Source organism: Dipteris shenzhenensis, chromosome 2 (genome assembly GCF_047967505.1).
Source record: "Dipteris shenzhenensis isolate YYH24624 ecotype China chromosome 2, Dip_SZ_1.0, whole genome shotgun sequence".
NCBI classification, from domain to species: Eukaryota; Viridiplantae; Streptophyta; class Polypodiopsida; order Gleicheniales; family Dipteridaceae; genus Dipteris; species Dipteris shenzhenensis.
Window position 1 is genome coordinate 61,991,582 of NC_141597.1, and position 16,414 is coordinate 62,007,995.

The window sequence follows — 16,414 nt, forward strand, 5'->3', positions numbered from 1 at the left end:
TTGTTACTTAGTACTTACATCATATGCTTGTAGAATATGTAGCTAGTAGGTTGACTGAGATCAAGGCTATTGTAGAAGAAACATGGATGTTTACAAACAACGCCATTCATGGCATAGATGCTCCTCTCCATCCACTTTTAAAACTCCCGATCTATTGCTAGATAGCCAACTTGTAGATGCATAGCATTCATATGTGTCTAGAGCACACCCAAAGGAAACTTAGGAGCATATAGATGAACCTATTACTTAATGACTTGCACGAGACAATGATATATGATACAATGGCTACATTTGGACAACTCTGCGGACATAAAGAGTCATGTGCTAGTCTATTCTCAAAACCTCATTTTTGTAGCAAATAAAGGCCATTGTGGCTGCTATAAGGCCGTTGTTTGTGATGTTGTGTGTAACAAACATGGACGCACCCTTGGTCTTTTATACACTTCATAGAGAGGGTACACACAAAGCTAGGCGAATATACCAACCTTTCTACATCTAGGTGATTATATCTACCCATTCTGTAATTTGAAAGTTATAATGCTTAATTTGAAACTCAAATCATACATTCAAACTTGTTACTAATTGCTTACTACTTACATCATATGCTTATACAATATGTACTACATAGGTTGATTGAGATCAAGGCTATTGTAGAAGAAAGATGAATGTTTAGAAGCCGCCTCATCCATGGCACGGATGCTCTTCTCCATCCACTTTGTAAACTCTTGATCTATTAGTAGATAGCCAACTTGCAGATGGTCGGCATTCATATGTGTCTAGAGCACTCCCAAAGAAAACTTAGGAGCATATAGATAAACTTACTACTTATAGAATGGATCTTGGCAAAGGTGGAATGGATCTCGACCAACCTTTGATGTAGCATGTGAGGGAATTGAAGTTCGTACGAATTAATTCACACAAATGAGAAATAGGCTTAGCACAAAGCAATGTGAGAAAGTTGTTCAATTGTTTGAACAAGAAACTAGTCCAAAAGATTAAGGATTTAACCGCTAGAGGTACGTGGCATGGCGCATGCCTGAGGTCTCTTTTTTGGTCAATGGCCAAGTACTAGCTATCAATTGCCTAAGATATAAGTCTTGGCTTCTTTTTTGGCTCTATCTCAAAGCTCGACTTGAGCGAAGCATCAACATATGTTATTACCACCATTGATGAGAAGGTAGTTCCCAATATGAGGAGCTAATTACCGCAGATAAATGAGAGATGAGGACCCAAACTCATGAGAGATCACACAATGAATCTACTGCAATTACACAAGCCAAAGGTAGATGCAAGACTAGGGGATGTGGCAGAGAGTAATTTCGCAGGCTAGAGGTAGACACACAATTAGGAGACGTGGCATCCAAGTCAAGCTATTGAATGCACATGTATACATAAGCTCCTCAATAGAAATTACACTAGAGGTTGAGGAGACACCTCTATCCTAGAGGATGCGTTCTTGGAGGAAGAGGATGAGTAGGTTGGACAAGACATATAGTTAGACGAGCCTGAGTATGACACCAATGGCAATACCATCACTTTTAGGGATTTTTCCTCCACATCCTCCTCTCAAAAACAAAAAGGAGTCTTGATTTATGTCCATCGTCACAAACTTTAAGTATTCAAACTTCACTCATGAGTACTCATGCATTTGGTATATAACATGTGACAGGATACACGATACACTATATATCAATTTTTTCATATCATTAATCAGTTATTTATTTTTGTTAGACAAAGACTTGATGTTTTAGCCAGCTTTATTTTGAATGTCGAATCTTGATTCTTTGTATAAATACATGGATTGAAACTTTAAGTGTAAAGTGTTCATTGACATCATCTCGTACTACAATGATCAATTTGTGGGTTTAGCATTCATGCTAAAGATACCAAAAATGTTGTCTCTACCCCCCCCCCCCCACCCCCCATCTCTCTCTCTCTCTCTCTCTCTCTCTCTCTCTCTCTCCCCTTCCTCTTCTTTCGCTCTTTTTTTGGAGAAAAAATAATAATTACAAGACCAATGTACCTTAAGTACCTAAAATTTCTCCCTCTACAACGCAATGTACCAATCGTACCTAATATATGATACCACCTTGGCTATTATGTATTAACCTCCTCATAGATATTAGCCAAGGACTATTGGTCTAAGCCCATAAGAGTTAACTTGTACCCAAGGTCTTTTTTGATCTAGGATATGGGCATAGTCTAACCGAGGGTTGGCAACAATTTAGAGTTAGACTAGAGCTAGCATTGGATGACGTGTAGTTCTCCAAGGAGCTTATCTTGAAAAAGCAAGGCTATTCAAGGATAAGCATAGCATTGTTCCGAATAGCCGGGCTATCCATAGCATAACCCTCACATTTAGGCTTGCATACATGTGTAACAAAGATCACATATAAATACAAGTGCAGGGCTCAATGTGCAAGGTTCTTGGACAATGTACTCTCCCAAGTTTAGACCTAATGGCCTTGGAGTAGTTTGGCTTTTAGTTGTAAGCGCTTTCTTGTTGTATGGGACCTAGGTGGTTCACCTCTAGGAGAACTCTCTCTCGGAGGTGGACTAGATCTCAAGCTCGGGGGTGGATCTCGTATCTAGAACCTATGGCTGGGTGTTCTCCTTATGGTTGTTCAAAAGAGTGTTCTCTGAATCCCCACCATAGGATTCCCGTGCATGGACTGGCTATGGCATAGCATGGTCGGATTCTTACTCAAAATGGTCACTATGGGTATGAAGCTTAACACCCTTTGGCTGTTCAACTTGCACGAACATCGAACCTATCTGAAATCACAGTACCCCTAGAGGTATGCCCTTCTAGTTTTTCCATTGCTAGTCTTCTAGTCAGTTTCTTTCAAGTTGTGGCTGTTTTAATGCTCTGCCATTGCTGCTTTGGTTTTTCTATGAAACCTTTTTCCATCTATGCTCAACTTTCCATTGCTTTATTTGTAATACGGGAGATGTCCATTCCAAAAAAAATGGCATGCACTCGTCACTTTTGCCTTTAACACACAACAGGAAAGAACCTAGCTTGTGGTTCTAAAACAAATTGTCACCACACAGACTACAAAATTTACAGGAGTCAGAAAACCCTCCATAGCTGAAAAATGGTGGCATGGAAAGCCTCCATCTTACAGGAGGCATTGGGATAGATAGTAGGTGTATACTGTAAATTCTTCTCTTAGGACCATGATCAATCTCGCTCAAAAAATCTCAGATAAACCTTTTGGCCCAACCATGGCTGGTCACATATAAAGCATAATTAGAATTTGAACCTATGGTATATACTCAGCTGCATGCCTCATTCGACTCCCTCAGTCCTCGTAAAGAAGATCCCACTGCAATTCCTTCGTCCAAGATATTCGAATCAAGTTCATGCATCGCAATGTACTTAATGTTTTGAGATACCCAACAAATTTTTAGTTTCTGAAAATCTTGCATCCGAACGTGAAATGGCAGTCTAATTTTATTCCTTATCCAGCACCAAATACTGAGCTTATAGAAAATTGAGAAGATGTGTGAAAGATAATGGACACTTCACATGATTGCATTGTGGCCTTCAAACCTCTTTCCTGGTGCTATCTGTCATATTGTTTGTTGTATTAGAAGCAGTTTTATGATGCCTGAAACAGAAGTAATGACTGTAAGCGCACTTGCAAGCAAAATGGCAGCAAGTATCTACTGTGCATCTCAAAACTTGCACACTCCCTGTACCTGACTACTGAGAATCTCAACTGCCAAAGCAAGATCTCCATTTGCTGCAGCTAGGGCAATGTCTGCTTTGCTCTGTCAAGCCATGCAAAGAGCGATTGGCATAGGTTCAACGTAAACGAGCATAAAAGCATTAATGTAAACAATAAGATCAATTGTATACACATGCCTATACCTTTTCAAATCCCATTGCAACCAAGCTTGACACCAGTTCATCATCATGCTGAGACCCCTGCATAAAGCACCTCAAATTTTTATATTAGAAGATCCACAAGTAGTCTTCTGGTAAAAAAAACCTTATACGTTAGTCTTTCATAAATAATTCAAAACACTAATAGAATGTCAGACCTAGACCTGGTTTATCAATGTGGAGTTCAGTGGAGCCTGGTTGGGAAAATTTGACCTGCAAGGAAAGAGCCGACCCACCATATAAATATTGGAACTTGGTGGTTTCACATATTTATATATACGTATATACATACACATTTCCACGTCTATCAATCTATATCTGTGTGTGTCTGTGTGTGATAAATGGGCACATGTACGCATGTATGTATATGTATATACATATCCATGTCTCTATATTCTATACATATACTATGCATATGTCTAGATCTACATGTGTGAGCGTGCACGTGCACGTGTGCGTGTGCGTGTGCACACGCAACACACACACACACACACACACACACATATGCACACACACGCACCCCCCTTCATAAGACTAGAATATACCCAATCTTACAACTTAAAACTTTTATAAAACACAAAAAAGAACAAAGAAAAGAAGGGAAGTATGAAGACATTCCTTGTTAGCCAGACATGCCAAAGAGCTGTCCATTTGAAAAAAAATGAAATAAGACAGAATATTCTACATTATCGAGCCCACGCAGAGTCTTGCCAAAAACTTAGTCTTTAACCGTTATGGGCCTATTGGTCAACAGAGTCCAAATGGAGAAATGAAAACCCACACCCTTCATAGCAACCCGACATAAATTGAAAAGATGCGGAGAGGTTTCCAAGAATGTAGCACAAACAAGACAATTACTACAAGCAATCTGCTGCTTTCGCAACTGGTTCCCCATGGGAGTCCTCCAACTAGCATCCCCCAGATGAACCCAGTATTTAACCGTTATGAGCCAATGGTCAATGGAGTCCAGATGGAGAAATGAAAATCCCACACCCTTCATTGCCACCGGATCCAATCCGCTGCTTTTGCAACTAGTTTCCCATGATAGGCCTCCAACTAGCATCCCCCCAATGAACACCTTCCCTTGATATATAAAATCTTAAACCACCAGCCCTGCAAAAGCATTTCCTTCCACCAGGCGCTGTTCTTTCGGGTGTGCCATACCCATGAGTCTTCTTAGTGATCCAGCGCTTATCTTTCACTGTCGTATGGTACACTTGATTTGTTGTACGCTGGACTATGTCCTGAAGCTCTCTAAATGCCCAATCTAACCAAGGTTGTTGGTCCTCCAACTGAAATGTCACCAAACGACGTCAGTGCTGCCCTCACCTTCTCCCATAACCATACATACCCAAAGGGAACCTGAAAATGTTGTCAGATTTTTTAAAACAACAATGAGTGACCTCTACGGGGCAACAAAGCATCCCGTATTCTCACAAACCCCAACCAATCCATTCTATTGAATTTTGTCTCTCAATTAGTTTATCAAGACACTCGGTAAGTAGCCGGCACCTCACCTACCATAGAATTCAACTGCAACCGCTGATCTGAGGGCTACCATTTAATATTTGCCAACACCTCCTTCCATGAGATCATCAAATGAGAAAGGAGAATTGAAGCCACCACCTGAACTTGTTGGGAACTTTCACACCAGGTACCATCAATCTTGGTCTTACCATACGAGGGCTTTAGCCATTGCCACCCGTGCTATTGAAATTCACACATATCTTGGAGTAAAGGCAATCTCCAAGGAGAATTGAAGCCACCACCCTAACTTGTTGGGAACTTTCACACCAGGTACCATCAATCTTGGTCTTACCATACGAGTGCTTTGGCCATTGCCACCCGTGCTATTGAAATTCACGCATATCTTGGAGTAAAGGCAATCGCATGTAATTGGACATCTAAGAGGGCCGCCCCCCCTCCACTCCTCTTCGGAGTAGTAATATGTTCCCAAGAAACCCACGGCCGTCGTACTTATTTCTTGCTCTTTTCCATAGCATAAATCTATTTGGTTGCTGTATCTAATGCAAAGCTTTGGTGATCCATGGCAATAAAGGCAAGAAAAGAGATATCATGCTAATCGATACCCAATTGAACCATACCACCTATTGCTGCGAAGCTCGTGCATAATCAATGATCATAAGTCTCTACAATATCCAGTCGAGCCATTACCACCTATTGCTGCGAAGCCCGTGTATAATCAATTTGTACATTCGCTATTTTATGCAAAATGTTATGAGCTTCAATAAATCCATATTGCCTGCGATGAAATCAAAGTAGAAAGAAAATGTCGCAACCTGTTGGCCAAGACGTTTGCAAAGATTTTATACATGGCCCCAATCAATGTGATTGGTCTCCATTGATGCAAATTAACTGGGGATGGAGCTATATGCAATAAACGTACGAGCCCAATCTACCAACTTGTAGGCGTGATACCTGTATTCCACACCTTCTGGAAGATAAAAAGTGAGAGGGGCCTTCAACTCATCACCATACTTACCAAGAAGATAGCTTTGTAAGACTACAATATACACAGTCATATTTTTGTTGTTCTAAAGTTCAAATTTGTACATTGGGAAGCCCTTTTGGCAAATGCTTCAACATAGCTTCCACCTCATCCTCGAAAATCTCTTTCCAACTTGGTTGCAAAAATGTCTAATACCTGGTGACGAACCCAATGAAACAAAGATTCTCAAGCTGCAATGACATCAGCAATGGACCCAACAACTTGCAATAATAATTCATACACACATCTATAACAAAAGCAAGCTCAATATCAAGACTCCTTGCCTATCTTGCATCCTAACAATATTCTCATGTGCATGCTTTTGCTATAAACGAGCAAAGAAGGCATGTGACTGAAAATTAGAATCCATCGGGACATCCATGCGAGCCATCAGCTTATATCTCACATATCCATTCTCATGCAATGCTGCAATCTGACGGGACAACCAATAAAGAACTAGCAGCCATGTGAACCACCTGGTTCAAATCAGCCAGCAACGATTCAATGGTCTACAACTTTCTCCCTTGAATATGATGCATTCCCATATTGGTGAGCTTTTGAACATTGAGCAGACAGCACTCCGAGATGACACCACAATACCCGTAACATAAATTGGTGAAAAACGGTATGCTCCAAGAAAGTCTGAACAACCTTTTTTTTAAACAAGAAAAGAAAGTATGAATAACCTTAAGAGGAGCCTTCTCCAGTAATGGCCGATGAGCATCCACAGAATGACTATGCATCCCCAATACAAAAGGCAAAGATCTTGTACCACATATTGCATATGTAAATCCTCTGCCACAGGCGTGTAGCCAAGACCACATATCTTGTTTCAAAACCTAATTGGCAAACACATTCTAGCGGAGCCGCTCCAACCCATCCATAATAGAGTGAGGTGTCACGACTCACGAGGGAGAGTTTTTTAGCATATGGGCAGGACCCTGAAAAAACTAGATGGGCAAGGCCATAGGTTGTGGGTAAGGATTAGTGCGTTGGGGGTGAATTGGTGGATTGGTCCCAAAAGGGGCAGAGCGCCCTAAGGTTTCAAGTTCGTCCATTGGTTGGGCCCCAAAAGTGTCCCACTAGAGGGGCGATGGGGGCAAATGAGAAAGGGGATGCCACATGGCATTTCCCACGTTTGGATGGAACTAGCAAGGATCTCTATGGAAGCACCTGGAAAACTCACGTAAGAAAAAGAACGACGAGGAGTTCACGTAACACGAGGAGTTCACGTCGCACGTACTGTTTGGCTGGAATTGGTACGAACTCCTACTGCTGTACGGACAGCACAGTACAGCTGAGTACGGACCTTTGTGTACGGACTGGTGCGTACAGAGTACTTACGGAACTGTGTGCGGATAGCAAAGTTTGTACAGATGTATGGGATTCCAAGGCTATAGGGGTGCCCATGCTGAGTACCGGCTGTACGGATGTCCAGATTGAAACCGGCCTTCAATAAATCAAAGGGCAGTAAACTACAAATAACCAGCAAGTATTATTCACAGCAAGTCCTCAGCAAATACCCAATTAACAAATTGAGTGCCCCTGCACCAAGACAGAGACACGGATGGGCCCCAAACCTTGGCGCCCCTTTCGGTATTTCTTTAATTAAGTGAGAGATCTTGAATCCAGGTTACACAATGGATACAATTCCTATTGCATCTAGGGCATTCCACATCCATTAGGTATCCACATACCATGCATAACCTCTATTGTTCATTGCTCTCACTAAACCTGGCAATAGGCATCCATCTCTATTCCAGATTGGTTGCACTCAGCCCAGAACTGTTACTAGCAGCCCACTCAGCCATTCAATTCCCCATAGTTGTCACTAGTGCCCAATTAGCAATCCATCTGCTTAAAGCATTCTCCGCCACAAGCAGCACATATCCTGATACATCAACTTGTTTCCCATAAGAGAACTAGCATCACAACATAGCATCTATGGCAGTCACACCTGTACCATCCCTCTCTTGGGTTCCAGGGATACTTTCATCTCAAGCATGGATTCCCGACCCTTGCATAATCTGCAACAAGGCTGTACCAGAGATGTGCCATCTGCCTAGCAACGATTGCCTGCAAGTCACCTATCTCCTAGAGAAACCGAAAGCATATTCCCACACGGAACATGTTACCTACCAAAGGCACCAAATAAGATACACAGTGAATTCGATCCCACTTGCATTCAATGCATTTTCCTCCTCTCAGGAGGCATCAATAACCCAAGCAATGACCCTCTTGGGTTCTACTCTCACCCCCCAATGACAATAAGCATCCATCTCTGACCATATACCAGCGTGTGGCTTGGAATTTGTTCTCTGACAACCCACACGGGAATGAGCAACTTCCCACACTGCCCCTGGTGCCCACTGGCTTATTGGACTACCAAGCATTGGGTGAAAGCATAATGATCGGCCTACCATCTCAAGGAAACTGCACTCAAATTGAAAGCATTCACGATGGACTATTCTACCAACTAAATCCCTCTAGTGCAGCTCACAGCATAGAGCAATTACCATAATGCATGTGTGATCTCTTCAACAGCCCAAAGCTCAACCAAGCTCATTCATCAGCTAAGCATACCACTTGGAGAGCATTCTTTCCACGCAGCCACCCAATTAGCAGCTGGTGCAACCTTGGTACCATTACTTGTGCATGCAGCCCAAGGCAATAGCAAGTAGCCCGTACAAGCTGTACAACACACAGCCCCGTAAACTGTCCGTATAACTTCCGTATGCTGCAATTACCTCCGTACAAGATCCGTACGTTAACGTGAAGCAGTCTGTGCAAGCACCGTACAAATGGCCGTACAAAAACATCGGAATAACACGTACATTGTCCGTACACTGACGGAAGTCCGTACGTCGGTCATACACAGCTTTTATGTGATCCATACATAGGCTGTACCAACCCCTAAACAGTCTGTACACGCAGCCAACGAACTGGTTCTCGCGTGATAACCAATGGGGACCTCGTCGTACAGAATCCTTTTCCCCCAGCTCGTGGGCTCGCACGTCGTCGTTTCGACTTGTTTCTTTTTATCACTCGCCTGTCGTCGCCTTACATGACGATATTTTTTTTCCACCTGGGTGCTTCCACAAGCTACCTTACCAAAAACGTTTGCATGGGCTAGCCACGTGGTAGCCCACACTTTCATTTCCCCTTTGGGATTTAGTTTGCCCCCAAGCCTTCTATGTGGTCAACTCCAATGACCAACTTGAAATGCATTTGCCCCTTGCTCTCTCTATAGGGTCCATTCCAATGGCCCAACCTTGGATCCTTAGGGCTTTTTTCCCCCTCTTGGACCCAACCACCATTTTGGTGTAGAGTTCCCACATGCTTCTCAATATGGCTCTTGTCTGTGAGCTGTTTTGGAGAGCCGCTATAGGCAAGGAGTTGCACGTTTGTTGCTATTAGAGAGAGATGCAGGCTCTCGAGGTTGGAGGCTGGTTTTAAATACTATCGTTTACTCATTTGGGCACATCAGTAGTACAGTGGGGATCTTAGGTTGGCAAGGAGTTGTGTGATCCCATTTGGATTGCTAGTAACAATTTCGGGCATCATGCTGGTACTTGGAACTGATTTGGATGCTTATTAGGATGTATGGTGTGAGCAGAGCCCAGCAGAGTTATTGCTTGGGATACTCATACCTACTGAGAGTGGGATATGCATTGAATGCAAGTGTGGTTGAATCCACTATGTATATTATCCACAAGGATCTCCAAACAATAAAGAAATACCGAAAGAGGCACCAAGGTTTGGGGCTAGTCTGTGTCTTTCTTTTTGAGTAGCTCCCAACCCATTATGTTGTTTATTTGCTGAATTGCTTAGCTGAGAGTAGTGGCTGGTTAATTGTCCCTTACCGCCCTCTTGTTGGCCTTGAGGCCGGTTTCATAGTTCCGCTGCCGGGACATCACCATCTTCTTTAAGGAGGTGAGCCTATGGTTGTCTCTAGTGAAGTATTGCCCACTATGATTGGATTACAGCAAGAAAATCTCAGTAAATACGTCTTACACTGATGGAGATTGGGATATGGAAGGGCAATCCTCTCAAGATGAGCAATGTATGCATGAGGGAGCCTCTCAAGATGATTAGAATGTTGAGGCACAACAAGCTGTAAATCCTTTGGTGTGAGTGCCTCTCAGTCTAAAGGATCAAAAGAGGCTGAGGATGAAGAGGATGCCAATGCTTTGTTTAAGGCACAGTTAGTGAGCGCAATGGGAATACTCACGCAGCTCACTCAGGACCCACGGTTTCTTGAGTTTATGCATGCTCCTTTGAGAAAGAGGCTTTCTCATGCAAGAAAGCGCAGTGGGGTCCAAAAATAGTCACTTGGTTTGATGCCATTGAATGGACAGACCTCTCTAATGCCAAATGCACAGGGTACTCCATTGCAACAATCTTTTCATGGTCCTAGTACGGATATGCATGGCCAAGGGAATAATTTTCCGAATGCAAATCTAGGGCAGCAAGCTTTTTTGCATCCAGGGTATTTTAGTGGTGGTTCTATGTTCTAGCCTATGGCTGGTCAAAGCTTGGAAACTAAACTACCTAATGGATTCTCAGCATGTAAGGCAAGGTATGCAAGTGAATATGTCTTGGGGTATGCAGCCCGGAATGCATAGCATAATGTATGGGAATATTGGCATTCAGCCAAGAATGCAAGGTAATTTAGGAGCTCCTGCGGGTATGCTTGGAATGCCTAGGGCTGGTTTGCTCAATGGGAGCTCATGGTCCAGGTTATCAGATGATACTCTTGGGATATCATTTCTCGAGATGACCCTTTTGTTTTGCTGACCTTGCCACAAGGATGGGTTGAAACAGACCCTGAGAACAAGATGCCTGGAGGACTCCAGGCTGGTCACTCATTATGACGGGGATAGCTGAACTTTGCTGGTACCTGGATCACTCTAGTTCGAAGGCGGGAACATGATTGAAAGTGATGGTACCATATGGTACTTGTTAGAAAATGGAATCCCACTAAAGGGTATCCCGCAACGGAAGACTAATAGATTAGCTCAGGAATTACACACGGAAGTGTTTCACTATGGAATCAAAGCTTCATCAAGTGTGTGTACTTCACAACCATTCATGTGTGTGCATGCTAGCAAATAGACTGTGCTCAAAGACAAATATAGAAGCAGCTCTTATATATTTCCGTCCGTCCACAAACTGGACAAGAGAAAATACCAAAAATGTTCTCCTACTATATGCCTGGTACCTCTAGATCTCTAAGCCCGCGTGCTCCAATGAGCTTATGTAGAGATCTTTTCCATCTTGCTGCCCGGAAACTCAGCCTACGTGGGCAGCTCCTTGAGCTAAGTCTGCAGCCCCCTATAGGTCACCTTCACCTCCTGTGTATAGGCCCAAGGATGTTCCTCTTGCTGCTCCTTCCTGCTCTTGGATTGCTGCTCCAAGTGATATGTTATGAGGCCCAAATGGGCTCCTTTTCTAGGGCTCGAGAGGCCCAGGCAAATGGACCGACCCAACAGCCTGCTTCTGGCCAACCCAAACAGGCCAACCAGTCGACTCCATGCTGCTGCCTATAAATCCCCCTTCTGGGGATGAGGGGCTCTATATAGGCTCTCAGCTTTGGCACAGTTCTCCCATTGTTCAGTACAGGTTTTCGCCAGCAGGCTGTGGGATTTTGGCCTGAGATCACTTGCAGTTCTCTCTGTTTTCCCCTCTCCCTCTCAATGTGGTGTGTGTGTGAGGCGTGCTCTCTCTCTGTCTCTCTTTCTGTTCATTTCCGCTGCACTTCTCACATGGTATCAGAGCCATGATTGTTGGCTTGAGATCCGAGGAGCGGAGGGAGTGTTGAGCCAGCACACAGAGAGGAGGTTTAGGGTGATGTTTGGAGGTGTCTTCGAGGAGGATCGTGTGCAAGGAGTGGACTGTTCAGGTGCCCAGCAAGGGGTGACTTTGAAGGGTGTTTTCAGATCAAAGACGAGGTATTCTCGAGGGATGGATAGCGAGGAGTGAAGGTACATTGGGCTGTCAGCCCCTTCATCCTCTTCTCGAGCCCTCTCCTTTCTTCAACCTTATGTTCCCTTCTATCCCATCCACCTTCTCTTTCAGTTCAGCTTCCTCTTCACTCCAACATGGCAACTTTGTCCAAGATGGCAGAGAACAAGACTAGCATTCCAATTCTGCCCACGATCCCAGTTGACCGTCAGTTGGATGGGCTCAATTACAGCGTCTAGCAGGTGATGATGGAGTTTGTGTTACAGTCATACGATCTGGCAGATTTCATATTAAAAGGTGTTGCCAAACCAAATCCCCTTGCAAAGGACATTGGCATCCTGGAGCAGAAGGAGGTTGAGACCTTGTCTCAGCTTTCGGACCGTGTCAATGCAAGGGTAAGATCATTCATTTTTCTTAACTGTACTCTTCATGTGATTAATCACGTGAAGCACATGACACTAGCCAAGAGTATATGCGAGCATTTGGCGTCCATGTATAATTGAACCTCTCCCATAAAGAGGGTTTCCCTGGAAGTCCAGATGCGGTTGTTGGATCCCACGAAGTCTTCACCGATGCAAGACCACATCAACAAGTTACGGGAACTTCAGCAGAGATCCTCCAAGTGGGGAAGCAGACATCGTATGAGGACATTGCCATAACTCTTCTATCCTAGTTATCCTCTCAGTATGGGGCCTTCTATTCATCCTTGATCACAAGTGGCAAGATGAATGAGTTGACCTAGAAAGAATTGGTCCCGATGGTGCTTGACCAAGAGGACCGATTTGTAGATCGTACCTATGAAAGTCAGCCTACAATGTGGCCAAAAAGTTCATTATTGGCAGCAGTGTCCCCAAAAGAATGGTGAGGGGCCTAGTAACCAGTTGGCCAATAGTGTTACCGCCGCGACGACGTATACTACAGCCTTCTAGTAGCATGAGGCAGGGACTGCCAACAGGCTTTCCGGATCCAGATGGAGGATTGCATGCTTGTTTGTGGTAGCCAATTAGGTGCAAGGGGAAGGGAGTCATTGAGAGAGGCAGGCTGTCACACATGACCTCCAGCCACAAGGAGTTCCCACTGACTCAGGTGGCACTATGTTACAAGTTTTGGATGCTACGACCTGGCAGATCCAGAGGGGGTCTCCTAGTGTTCTACTGCAGCTATTGTGTGATGCTGTTGGAGATCCAGATGGGTCAGCAGATTGCTAGTGCAGGAATCCTTATACAGTTGATTGACCTTGTGAGCTGTTATATACTCGTTGTCATTGGAGGACTGAAGTTCATCGATCTGGCGACCATGTACCAATTTGGACTTGGGGGCTATCAAACTCTGAGATACATATGCCCATGCAGGGAAACAGACCTTGCACTGGTGGCAGTATCAATTGGATTATTGTTCTAGTACCTTTGGAGTGACGTACCAATACTAGCGGTTGGATTGTTGTACCAAATGGCGTACCGTACCGGAGGAGTGTACCTAGCAATTGTGGCTTGGGAGCAACCGTTCCAGGTTTCTAGTGATCGTGCTGAGGCGGTTCGCGCCAAGAGGGGGCTTCTTCGACAGTACCTGTGGCGGTCTTCAATGATAAAGTATCACACGATGGATTCTTCCAGTTGTTCCACCGGCACACCTAGTTCCCTGGAGGGCTAAGGGGGGTCGGCCCCCTAGGTGTTGAGTCGACCCCAATCTGCTGGGGTCGGGACTCGGCCCTAGCATAGAGTTGACTAGAGGAACTCAGGGGCTCTATATAAGCCCCCCCTCACTCCTTATTGATCATCTCAGCTTTGGGGCAGTTCTCCCATTGTTCAGTAGAGGTTTCCCTTAGCAAGCTGTGGGGTTTTGGCATGAGATCACTTGTAGTTCTCTCTGTTTTCCCCTCTCCCTCTCAATGTGGTGTGTGTGTGAGGCATTCTCTGTGTGTGTGTGTGTGTGTGTGTGTTCATTTCCGCTGCACGACTCACATAAACATATGCTCTCACACATACAAATCCACATACACACACACATACTTGAGCATCCATTTATACAAAGTCTTCGTACTGAGCTTTTGTCGACACTTCGGAGGTGAAGGGCAGACTCAGCCATGACGAAGGCTAGCACTAAAGGAGAAAGCTAATCGAAAAGTAGTCCAAAATCTCTTCATTCAAGCTACAACTGCTTGAGAAGACTAAACGATTTCATTTTAGTCTCTCCTAGATGAGCATCTAAATCTAGCTGATAGGACAGCCCACCACTTAAGATAGAAAGAATTATTGCAATACCAACACGCTGCAACATGGAAGAAAACTTCACAAGGTGAAATTTACATGTCCACTAGTACGGCAGAAGCATATATCTAGATGAATCCAAGAACATGCCCAAACTCATCCTCTAAAAACACAACATAGTGCAGTTTCAAGCTCATGATAGTCACTCATAAGGTTGGAAACCATAAACTTCATCACGCATAGCGAGGACTAGCTACTATGGCATCCCCACTGACGTCATCAGTGCCCAATAGTGGGTGTAGACCATAGTATAAACATATGCTCTCACACATACAAATCCACACACCCACACATACTTCAGCATCCATTTATTACTACTCTATGGTCCCCCCCCCGATGCACTCCTCATTTTGGTGGCTCACACGTGGGGAGGTGACTAGTCCTATTCCAACAGTACTAACTTGGATGGACCTATACCAGAATGGTTTGCTTTTGGGGTTGACAATTGCAGATATTGTTGAGCAGCCTGCTCATTGCAATAATAGCCTTGAAGCTTTGACATGTACAGAGTACTTTCCTTTGCAGATTTTCTTTTGCAATGGCCAATATGGATTTGTTTGGAATGATCTCAGCTGAGGACAAATTTGATGGTACTAGTTACTCCATCTGGTCGTACCTAGTGTGTCAATTCTCAGTATCCAAGAATTTTTGGGACATTGTATCTGGATCAGAGACTAGACCTGTCTCTCAGCCATAGGCACCTGCTGAGTGCTACTGCTACTAGTCAGTTCTCGCTCTACTATTGTTGCTGCACCAGATCCTCCCACATCTGAGCAGACCAGTTGTGATCACAAGGATGCCCAAGCCCATGCTGTTACTGCATTTGCATGCAAGAGATTCATTAAGCAGATCTTGCAGGACAGTCAAGGATGCATGGGATACTTTGGCCCATTTGTATGAGGTTCATGATGAGGCCAGAGTTGCTTTTTTGAGTAGACTGTATTACGGTGTACACATGCAGAAAGGGGACAGCATAGATGCTTATCTCACTAAAGTCCAGGACTTTCGTGAGCAGTTCATTCATATGGGTGAGATTGTCCCAGATCCACAGGTCATTTCCATGACACTTGATGGGCTCCCTCACTCATACTAGGGATTTGCTACAACATAACCGGGGTACAAATCAAGCATTTGCCACCGATCACAAGGGCAAAGGCAAAGGAGGGAAAAATTACAGCAAGCCCAAACCTTCCTCTAGCAGCTCATTATCTTCTTCTCCTACTGATGGGGAGAAGAAGAAGCACTGTATTACTGCAGGAAACCCGGTCATGACAAATATGAGTGCTAGAAGGGCACTTCTTCCACGGAGAAGAAGCATGATCACAGAGTTGCAGTTACAAATGCACCAGCTACCCATAAACACACCCATGAGGCAGCACATTCTCCTCATGATGAGTGGGCATCTGTTGTGAAATGCCATTATAAACCATCACTTTCATATTCTCCAGCCTTATCACTTTCAGATTCTGCCTCTGACTGGTGTTTTGATAGTGGTGCTTCCAAGCACATTACATCCTGCAGAGGTGTATTTCTGACGTTGAGTGATGCTGCGAAGGGGGGCATTGTCACTTGTGCAAACAATGCCTCTTATCCTATCCACGGAATTGAAAAGGTTTAGGTTATTTCTGTGTCAGGGGATATAGTCACTCTTCTAGAAGTATTATTTGTTCCAGGCATCAAGAAAGATCTAATTTAAATTTCAGTCATTTCTACCAATCACTTCAAGGTTGTATTTGATGGTTATCATTGTGCCCTTTATGGCAAATAACTGCATTGTGCTTA

General features: G+C 44.0%; 1 protein-coding gene and 1 long non-coding RNA gene across 5 annotated transcripts in view; both read right to left on the reverse strand.

Moving 5' to 3' along the window:
- Positions 1-3,315: 3,315 nt before the first annotated feature.
- RBL15 (RHOMBOID-like protein 15) overlaps positions 3,316-16,414 on the reverse strand; it is a 29,440-nt gene continuing 16,341 nt past the window's right edge. For all 4 annotated transcript variants that reach the window (XM_087390251.1, XM_087390247.1, XM_087390255.1 and 1 more), the window contains exons 10-13: positions 4,057-4,105; positions 3,878-3,934; positions 3,706-3,777; positions 3,316-3,614 (exon numbers count right to left, since the gene is read on the reverse strand). In XM_087390251.1, coding sequence (XP_087246377.1) covers positions 3,606-3,614; positions 3,706-3,777; positions 3,878-3,934; positions 4,057-4,105 — 187 coding nt within the window. In that variant the 3' untranslated portion in view covers positions 3,316-3,605. The remainder of the gene's footprint in view (positions 3,615-3,705; positions 3,778-3,877; positions 3,935-4,056; positions 4,106-16,414) is intronic.
- On the reverse strand, positions 5,999-6,554 carry LOC147905117 (uncharacterized). The gene is made up of 3 exons (XR_015542710.1): positions 6,467-6,554; positions 6,193-6,347; positions 5,999-6,076 (listed from the first exon to the last, which is right to left on the reverse strand). It is a non-coding gene; the product is annotated as an uncharacterized LOC147905117 (long non-coding RNA).